This window comes from Oryzias melastigma, linkage group LG13 (genome assembly GCF_002922805.2).
Source record: "Oryzias melastigma strain HK-1 linkage group LG13, ASM292280v2, whole genome shotgun sequence".
Taxonomy (NCBI): domain Eukaryota; kingdom Metazoa; phylum Chordata; class Actinopteri; order Beloniformes; family Adrianichthyidae; genus Oryzias; species Oryzias melastigma.
Genome location: NC_050524.1, coordinates 24,143,065 through 24,153,859, shown reverse-complemented (window position 1 = coordinate 24,153,859; position 10,795 = coordinate 24,143,065). Strand labels below are relative to the sequence as shown.

Sequence of the window (10,795 nt, the reverse complement as noted above, 5' to 3'; positions counted from 1 at the left end):
ATTTTTTTATGCTTTTGGTGTGTGTGTGGCAGCTGTACCTGCACTAGAAGTTTTATTGCCATAAAATAGTTAATGAGGGTTGGGTTGAATCAGATGGAGCACTACTGAAGGCCTAGGTGTGAAATGCACGGCCCGCCACTGGTTTTATATCATATATTTTGTGCTTAATCATAAAATAAAAATATACAATTTATACATGAACTACTTAAATTACAGCTTCAAATTAACTACACACACAATTCTTTAAAAAAATTATACACAAATTGCTTGTTACGCACACACAAAACCACATTTACACACAAATATGATGTGAGACTTCACATCCCAGAGAAAGAAAAGATTTGTTGTTTCAAAAACATAAAATACTTTTTATATTAATCATCAGGCACATCTGTTTAAGACAGTGTGAAAATGCAAAGTTTTCACTAGATAATGTTCTCAATCTAAGCTCTAAAGTGGTTAAAAAGAACACTGATGACCCAGCATTCTAGCAGCACATGAACGCATCACTTAAAGACAAATCTCTGAGACGTGAAGAGTCTCATCAGATTTGTGTGTTAATGTGGTTTTGTGTGTGTGACAAGAATTTGTGCGTAATTTTTAAAGATTTGTGCGTGTTGTTACTTTCAAGCTGTTATTTTTTAGTTTGTGCATGTGTAAATTGCATTTTTAATTTTTTTATTTCATTATTTTTGTCCTTATGCACATAGTGTATTATGAGTTACGTTACAAATCAAGAACTGAACTTATGCATAAATCCAAAATAACACACAAATCCAAAATTACACATAAATCAAGAATTACAGACACACAAATCAAAGGGATACAATTTTCTCTCCATACAAGTGACATGTAAAACCCACAGAACCATGTAAAGATCACACACCATACACGTTTGACCTATGACCTATAGTGTTGGAGCAATATAGTATAATTGAGTAACATCGCAAGTTCAAACAAATTAGTATTTTGTGTACAAATTGGCATTTTGTGTGCAGAAATTAGTATTTTGTGTGAACAATTTAGAATTTTGTGTGTACAAATTGGCATTTTATTGGCAATTTGTGTGGCAAATCAATTTTTGTGCACAAATTGGCATTTTGAGTGCACAAAATAGTATTTTGTGTGAACAATTTAGAATTTTGTGTGCACAAATTGGCATTTTGCGTGCACAAATTAATATTTAATGTACACAAATTAGCATTTTATGTACACAAATTATTTTTTATGAATACAAATTGTCATTTTGTGTGCAAATATTATTTTGCGTGCATAAAGTGACATTTTGTTTGTACAAATTGGCATTTCATTTTATTAGCATTTTGTGGGGCAAAATTAGTGCACAAATTTGCATTTTGTGTGCACAAATCAGTGTTTGTGCACAAATTGGTATTTTGAGGCCACAAAGTAGAATTTTGTGTGCACAAATTGGCATTTTGTGTACAAAAATTAATATTTCATGTACACAAATTGGCATTTTATGTACACAAATTATTTTTTAAGTACATATATTGTCATTTTGTGTGCACAAATTAGTATTTTGTGTGCACAAATTGTCATTTTGTGTGCACAAATTAGTATTTTGTGTGCACAAATTGTCATTTTGTGTGAACAAATAAGTATTTTGTGTGCACAAAATGACTTTATTATAATTTTGAGGGCAAAATTAATGCAGAAATTAGCCGTTTGTGGGTGCGATTGTTAGAAAGAATTGAGGATGCTAAAATACATATTTGTACACAAAGAAATACTTATTTGTTCACACATACTCTTCAGGGAGCACAATGAGCTGAGTCCAGTGAGGATCCTCAGGCCAGACTTTTCATGCTGCTGCAGAACTGGACCCAGTAGCTTGGAAACAGGGTTGTGTCAGGAAGGACATCCGGCGTAAAAACTCTGCCAAAACACCTGTGTGGATCAGTGGTTATGGTGACCCCTGAAGGTACACGGCAAAAGGTGAAAAACAATAACATAATACTCATTTGTGTTTGCTAAATAAGTATTTTGTGGCCACAAATTATTAATTTTAGTTATAATTAAGTGCAAAGGGGACGGAGTGATCCAAGCAGCTCCAAATATATTTTCCTTTCTGTCATTTAGTTATTCATGATTTTATTTGACAAGTAATTATTTTTTGTATTTTTTTTTATATAAAACATATTTTAAAGTTAGGATTTGGAAAGGCTTAAACTTCATAATTTAATCATTATTAGTAATAGAAAATAATGAACGTTTCCTGTTCTTTCACCAGTTTATTGATGTTTTCCATTTGGATCTTGCAGTTAGAATTTTAAATAATTGACGTTTAAATGTCAATTTGCCATGATTGAGTGTTAAAATAGTTAAAATGAAAGAAGATGTGATAGTTTGCTCGATAAAAACTCCTTAATCTTTGAGGGAATTCCTGTCTGGCTGCAGCGCTCTGCGTGCTGCTGCTCTGGTCTGTACAGCTGCAGTGCAGAGGCTCTTCAGGCTGAACCAGTCGAGTTCAGAGAGGCTGATCCTTCCTCTGTGTGTGCTGTGGAGGAGCAGATGGCAGTAAAATTAGCCCTGAATTGACTGCCCATCCCTCCTCCTGGTATATTAAAGCCAAGTTAAAGACTGTTCTCATGACTGTCTATATTTATCCTCCTTCTACCCCGCAGCATCTGTTTTCCTTCTTCACCATCTCTTTCCAACCTCCTCATTTCATTTTGTCCCTTTTTTCTCCTCCTCCCCTCCCACTCTGTTCCTCAGTGGCAACACTACGACTGCCTGCGTCAGCCAGGCTTCGCCGCTCACTGGCGCTGCTGCTGCCTTATCCTGCAGAGTGTGTGTGAGTGTGTGTGTGAGTGTGTGCACAGATGGGAGAATGAGTGAGTCAGGGAAGGCTGCCTCTCATCTGCGCTGTCATCACCCGCCTTCACTCTCCCTCCTTCTCCTCCTCTGCTGCCATGGAGCTCCATCACGCTGAATCTCAAGCACATCCACAGGAAGGGCTGAGGTAAAGCGGGCACTCGTCACGCTGAAGGCGTTTTCACACATCTGCATGAAGCCTGACCACATCCGTGTGTGTGCATTCACCGATCAGCTTTCCTGGAAGTGCTGGCACAGAGGAGGCAGCATCCTAGACCAGAGAGGAGAGCTGTCATCGCTCGGCTGCAGCCGATCTCTCTGTTTTTTTTTTGGACTTCCCTAAACTGAAGATCCAGATTATCTCTCCCAGATTGTTGGTTCAGTTCCAGCTTGTGTCTCTTTGCTCACACGGTCACATGATCTTCATCACAGGCTGTAGATGCTCGCTCTCCTTTCTCCAGTTTCTGCATGTGTGCACATTGATCCCTGTGTTGTTATTGTGATGCTGGAGTCAGAACTGCAGCTCAGAACCAGCCTCACCATGAATTATTGAAGGGTGAGGTCCACACCGGCACCTGAAGACTCTAACCTTTGTTTCTGACCTGGACTAAAACTGAAGTGTTAGAACACTGGAGATTAAAAACTGGAGATGGACAATCAGACACAAATTCAGTCTGTTACTCTACTTTACTTTTTCAGTTTTGTTCAGTCTAATCTCCATTTTTATGCAAAACCAAAACCAGCTTAACTTTATAAAAGTGTGACTCTAAAGTAAACCTGCTGTGTTTTGGAGAAGCCACGATGAAATATTTGGCTGTTCTTTTTTATTTTCAACTTTAATTTTGATTTGATTTATTTTCTATTCTGTTCTTTGTGTTTTATTTTATTTTTTATTTTAATTGTTTTTGTCCTTTTTTATTTATTTAATTTAATTTCTTATCTAATGTTATTTTATTCTAATTTTATATTTTAATTACATTCATTTTTTCATTAAATTATATTTTTACTTAACTTTATTCTGTTTTTTATTTTATATTTTAATTTAACTTAATTTTATTTAATTTATTTTAATATTTAATTTGTTTTGTTTTCATATTCAATTTAATTTAATTTCATTTATTAATATTTTTATTTAATTTAATTTATATGTTACTGCTGTTCATTGCTGCTATTAAAAAAAAACCTTTAGGAGCCTAAAATAAATCAGTTCTTGTGTGACGTGAACCTGTTTCCTGGTACCTGAGGGATCTTCTCTCTCAGCAGGTAGACTGGTGTGACTGAGAGGAGCTGCAGCCACCATGAGGAGAGCTTCTCCAGCGACGTGGACGTCGGGCTCTGCGGTCGTGTTCTTCAACACGCTGGCTCTGTCCTGGACAGGTAGGACAAACTCAGCTGTGACGGTTTGTTTGGATTGATCTTGAAGATGGAAGTGGACACATCACTTTGATGGAATTCTCTGATAATTAGTTCACATCCAGTAAGATCATCGAGTTCTTCACACTTTTTGGCATCTTAAGTGCAGCTCTAGTCTCATTAAAAACCTTCTTCACAAACATTTCTTCTTAAAAAAAAAGAAAATGTTGGATTTCTACTTCATGACGTTCTCTCTAGCTGAAATATTGTTCTGAAGTGTCTTTATACTTTGACTTTTGGTTTTACAGCCTAATGTGAAAGTTATTTTTGATAAAAGCATCTCCACAATGGCTGTTTTAGTGAGATCTCTAAACAGATTACAATTAGTTAAGGAGTTCCTCAAGGTTCCTGATTAGGACCCCTTCATTTTGCTGTCTACATTGTTCCTTCAGGGCAAAAAATTAATGTTCAAACAAAAACAAACAAACAAAAAACATATTTATCATCTTAAAGACAGAACAGGTGAATAGTTTACAGGTTTGTCTCAAACACACAATGACTTTAGTCATTTTTAATCATCAAATGGAAACTCTTTAACTGCTTAACCGAGACAAAATCAACGATAAAAGCATTTTTTCTGTTTGTTATTGTCTTGGGGAGTAATGCAGACAACAGTGTTTTTAATAAAACTGGCTGTACCATTTGTTTGAGTAGGCGGGGTAAGAGTTACAGATGATTATTGCTCTAAAAATTCTCTTATTTATCTTGCAGACCGTAATGTCACTGAGTAATATGACTCTATTTTCCAATATCAGTGAGGGAAACTTTAGAAGCATTTTTTTAATATTGAACAAGTTTCCAAAAATTATTTGATTAAGAAAAAAAAAAATCAAAGCTGTTTGTGGTCTCAGACCTTGAAATCTTAAAGATGCTGTAGCTTTACACACTCCCTCTGGAAATCCCTCTAGAAATCCCTCTAGAAATCCCATTGTTTTATTTTGACACCATCGTTCTTATCAGGAATGATTCACTGGACCCATCAAAGCTGGTAGATCTTGATTTGATTTTCTCTGTTGTCTCTGTTTCATAGAAGCACCACAAACACAAACATACACAAATGTCCTAAAATGCATTTAACTTAAACTGATGAGCATCACATCATCAGAAATGGGCAGAAAGAAGACAGAAAAACTCATTTTTAAATTCCTGTTTCACATTTAATATGTGAAAACGTTCAGATTCTAAACACACAGATATCAGCACCAGTCAGATGAGACGGTTCTGCTGACGTGTTCGGTTTGTATTTTGGACAAAGTTCTCAGTTTTAATGGAGTCCTGCTCGGTGTACTTACCTTTCTACACTCTTCTGCAATGCAAGTTATTTTCTTCTCTGAGTATTAAATACACTTTAATATTTAATGTGTTTCCATCATCTGAGGTTAAAGTCAGAAAGTATCAGTACGCTGTGAAACTAGAGGGCTGCTTGGACCTCGTTGTGACACAGTTAAATTCACTGAAAAGACACGAAAACTCAACATTTTTGTCCTGTTTACATATAAGACAAAATCACCTTAATGATAACTTTTGTGTTGGATTCACTTTTTTTCGGACAATAGATCTTTAAAACTATTTTATTTATTTTTTTTATTTTTTTACACGACAAACGTTTTAAAGATTTTCAAATGCACAAAATATTGTAAAGTATTTTTGTCTAGTTTCAAGTATCAATATGTTTTATACTTGATTTCAGACAAAACTACTTTACTGGTGACTTTTAATTAAGATGAAACGATGTGTTTTAGGTGAATAAATCTTGAATATCTTGTTGAGTCATTTGATATTGGAAAATTTGTACTTTGAGTTAAATTTTTTATGTAACTATTTTTTTGGTCTCAGAATTTACATTTAAATTTGACAACTTTTAGCTACAATGTGTAATTCTAGTCTAATTTATTTGGTCCAAAGAGGAAGACCGTTTGGTTGGTTTAACGCTCAAAATAGGATCATTTTTGGGGAAAAAGTATAAATATGTACAGTTTATTGGAGTTAAATATACAATATAACATTTGATAAAAACTAGGAGTATGAAGTTGATGCGTTAACGCACGCGATTAATAAACCACAGTTACCATGTTAATATTTATTAACGCCCTCAGCTGTGAGATCAGCGTAATAAAACTCTGTTTAAAATAAACCTCAACTTTAATATTCTATGATTAAGACTTTAATAAATTCAAGAGATAAGGTGGAGAACTAACATCAATCTGACAGCTGACAGCTAGTGTGCCTGCTATGTGGGCGGAGCCAAACTGAGCTGTCTGCTATTAGAAATCCAACAACGAGGAAACCGATCATTATTTTATTTTGGGATGGGGACTGACATTAATTTTTTGACAACAAGATTTGGGGTTGTCTAAAAAATTGCGGAAACACCGGGTTGTCCACCAAAGTCCCGCCCACCGCTGTTACGAGAGGCGAGCAGTTCAGAATGGACAGACACGCCTCCACCTGTGTAGATTCTGGCCAAAATTATATGTGGATAATAATAACATTAACCGGGATTCATTTTTTCCAGATTTACGATTATTTTGTTAATTTTTTAATCAATTCCTGGCCCTAATAAAAACCATTACAGACTTATTTTAAGACCTGTTTCCAGTGATCAGAATATTATCCCTAAATATGAGTGTCTATAGAAAGTTTAAAGATGAAATTCTATCTTAAAGGAACATGTCGTCACAACTTATTTTAAGAAGTCGTACCAGAACAAATTCTACAAGTTCTAGTAACTGATTTTGTTTTACTTACATCAAGATAAAAACATCTTGTTTTCTATTATGTTAAATTTGTTTTAAGAATGTTTTTTTTTCAGTGTGTAAACAAACATTTATGTTTAATACGAATGTATCTTAAAATCTGTAATTCAAGTCACATAATATTACTATGGACTAGAAAAAAGGATAGTTGGTCTGTTGTGGTGCTTCACTTAAAGTAGGACATATTTTGGGGAAAAAGTAAATCCTTTTTTTGAGCAATAACTGGTTATTTTAGGACATCATATTTCACATTAGCAAAGTACTATAACTTAAAAATGAGTATTTATAGTGAATTTCAATATTTTATTTGGTCTTAAAAAGACAGGACATCCTTTTAAAGACACATTCTACCAGTTCCATTTTTAGATATCTCATTAGCAGATATTTTGTTTTCAATGTTTTTGTACTTTCCTTTGCAAAAGTAGTACACTTGAAGTTTATTTAATTAAGTATACTTGAGTATAAGTATAGCAAATACTGTATATGTAGTGTAGGAAGTATACTAACGGATTTTTTTCTTTAGAATAAATTGGAACATTTGAAATATTTATGTGTAAAAAGAAAACTTCAAGTATTCTACCTTTAGTATACTTGTAGTACACTTGAATAAACTACTTTTATGAGAGGTACAGTTTTTCCACTATCTTCTTAGTGATGTGAAACTGTTTTTTTTTCTGGATCCATTAGAATCTCAATACTGCATCACGTTTGTTCTCTCTCATTTTCAGATTTCGTTGCACTCACAGGTGCAACCGAGTCGGTTCCTAAAATCAACGGCCAGCACGAGGCGGCCGTGACGCTGCAGGAGAACACCACGCTGAAGTTCAACTGTCAGACCGACGGCTGGGACCCCCGCGCCCCTCCGCTGCTGACCTGGTATCTGAACGGGGTGCAGCAGAAAGAGCCGCCGTCGCACAGGGGTCGTCTGACCCCAATGTCCAAGAAGGACTCGAAGGTCATCCGACCCGGGACCCATCAGAACAGCACCTTCTCTCTGCGGGCCAGAAAGTGGGACAGGGAGCTGGTATGCGTGGCGTTGAACCCCAGCACGGGACAGAGCTACAATGCAACCATCACACTCAACGTCCAGTGTGAGTGAAGGACCACTGGATCTGTCGGCTGATCCGTCTTTATCTGATTATCGTTCCTTTGTTTTTCAGTCCAGCCGGAGATCCTCAGGGTGAACGCTCACTACACTGAAACCTCAGACCCGGGCCTCTCCCTGGTCCTCTTTGCCTTGGTTCGGTCCAACCCGCCAGCCACCATTTCCTTTGTGGACCAGCTGGGCCAGCCTGTGGCCAACACCTCCGACCTGCTGACTCTGGACGCACGCAGATACCCCTGGCTGAACAACCACACTCTGAGGGTCCGACTCAGCAGCCTATCAGGGAACATCTCACTGAACGCCAGCAACAGCGTGGGAGCGGTGCAGAGCAACCTGACTCTGGCAGGTCAGCACTCACTGCAAACATGAGCTCGAGGGGAATACATGAAACCCTGACACCTAGTGTACGGGAAAGGTACTGCACCACTTCAGTTTTGTTGTATTTCCTCTGGGCTGAGTATCAATAATACCTCCCAGAATCATCTCGATTCTCCAGAGCCTGGATCGATTAAATTCAGATTTTTTTATTCCTTTGATAGATTAAATTCAATTTTGAGTTTATACATTTAGACACATTTTTTTAAGAAATACATTCATAATCTACTTTATGTTTTAAATATGTTTATATTAATCTGATCCAGTTCAAATACTGTAAAATATATTAGTGAAATAATGAGATTGTTCATAGCGTTCAGTGTTTCATGGTTTCTTAAAAGGAGAAGCTCCAACAATTGTTCTGCTTCTCCTGGAGGTCGTTTCAGTTTGGCCACTAGGTGGCGATTGGACTATAGCATTACACCTTATTCCAGAAGAAAAAGAAAGTCTGAGCAAAAAAACTCTGTTTTAGACCACAATTGGTGAAAAAAAAAAAAATGTCTTTAAAAAAATTTTCAAATTCATGCCTGTGAGTGTAGAAAGCTTCTGATTGACTCAGCAGTGTATTTTTATGTCCACCAAGTGTTAGCATTAGCCGTCCTATGGGAAATTCCATTAAATGTTAGCATCAAGTTAGCAGACTTTAACTCTATGTGCGAAACCGATCTTCACTTTTATGGAAAATCAAATCAACCAAGCCTTGATTTTCTCCTCTTAAAAGTTCAATTCCATCAAGTTTTTATCTTTACCTTTTAACTTGGATTTTTTAAAATTAGAATTGTGTTCAACTTTTACCTTATATTTTGCTAAAGATCTTTTGGAGCTAAAAAGAGATTCTGACCGTAAAACCTTTTGGTTCTCTTTTATCTTGTTGAGGTTAATGTGTTTATTTCAAGCAATCAAAACAAAAAAATACTAAAGATTAAGAAAACCTTTATTTGTCCCACAATGGGGAAATTGCAAAAGAAGTCAAAAAAGAAAATATGTCAAACTCAGGATCAGGAATTCATGATTTGATTGAAAAATTAAAAAAAAAAAAGTGAAAGAAGAGCACTTCGATATTTATATGTATTTATATACACATACAGACTCTCAAACTCTCACGCCGGAGTCACACAGGACGCGAGCGGAACGGCTTGCGCTTCCATTCGGCGCCCATGTTAATCTATGGCGTCGGTCACACCAGGCGCGGAGCGACGCGCAGCGGCGCGGAGGGTCCGCGCGGTGCAGCGCAACGTTTCGGCGTCTGGCCTATTTCTTCCGCGAGCGCTCCGCGTCAATACTGGCAGGAAGTTGCATCAAAATACATGAGAAAATCCAGTTTATTTTCAAAATAGAACCAATTTTTCACAATAAAACGCCGCGATTGACAAATGTTATCAAGTTTTTGTGTCTAAACAGACTGTAGAGATGAAAATATGCATACAATCAAAACACACAGACACGCGTGCGCGAGAGCCCCCACCCCGGACACCACAGATCTCTGGAGCGGGTGTGCTGGTCTGCAGGGTTCTGGGAGGAAAAAAAAACAGGGCAGACGGGGCCCCCAATGCAGTGGGGGCACACTGGAGCGGGGCATGGGGCTGTGTTTGAACGAGAGAGAGGTAGAGGAGCGGTTCTTCTGGGAAGAAACATCAGGTAATATTTTTAGTTTATTAATTGACCGACGGAAACACCTGCGTGCGTGCACACAGACACACAACTAAACAGACAGACACGCACACGCGCGCACAAACCCATCAATGAAGTGGGCCGACTGCAGAGTTGGGGGGCGGGGTCTGTGTCAACAGGGGCAGAGACCATCCCCTTTTAGCAGAAACACGGGGAGATATCCTGGTTATTGACCAGGATATAATAGCTCTAGCAGAAGCGCCTGTCGACCGTCGCGGAAAAAAATCGCGTCTGGTGTGACCAGTAGAGCGCCGCGAATCGGCGCGCACTCTCGCGTCCGGTGTAACGCCGGAGTCACACAGGACGCGATAGCGCCGCACAGCGGCGCGGAGCGGAGAGCGCGCCGCTTCGCGGCGCTCTATTGGTCACACCAGACGCGATTTGTTTCCGCGACGGTCGGCATGCGCTTCTGCTAGAGCTATTGCTTTTTTGCCATCATGATCAATAACCAGGATATCTCCCAGTGTTTCTGCTAAAAGGAGAAGGTCTCTGCCCCTGTCGGCACAGACCCCGCCCCCCAACTCCGCAGTCGGCCCACTTCATAGATCGGTTTGGTGCGCGCGTGTGCGTGTCTGTCTGTTCTGTTGTGTGTCTGTGTGCACGCACGCAGGTGTTTCCGTCGGTCAATTAATAAACTAAA

The 10,795-nt window shown here is 38.1% G+C and overlaps 1 protein-coding gene across 3 annotated transcripts in view; it reads left to right on the top strand.

The window, feature by feature from the left end:
• The first annotated feature begins 1,678 nt into the window (after positions 1 to 1,678).
• LOC112136421 (transmembrane protein 25) overlaps positions 1,679 to 10,795 on the top strand; it is a 14,206-nt gene continuing 5,089 nt past the window's right edge. The window contains exons 1-4 of one of the 3 annotated variants that reach the window (XM_024258107.2): positions 1,679 to 2,983; positions 4,099 to 4,212; positions 7,733 to 8,095; positions 8,165 to 8,455. In XM_024258107.2, the coding sequence (XP_024113875.1) occupies positions 4,134 to 4,212; positions 7,733 to 8,095; positions 8,165 to 8,455 (733 nt within the window). In that variant the 5' untranslated portion in view covers positions 1,679 to 2,983; positions 4,099 to 4,133. Of the gene's footprint in view, positions 2,984 to 4,095; positions 4,213 to 7,732; positions 8,096 to 8,164; positions 8,456 to 10,795 lie in introns of all 3 variants that reach the window. The other 2 variants (XM_024258108.2, XM_024258106.2) reach the window with 2 other exon arrangements.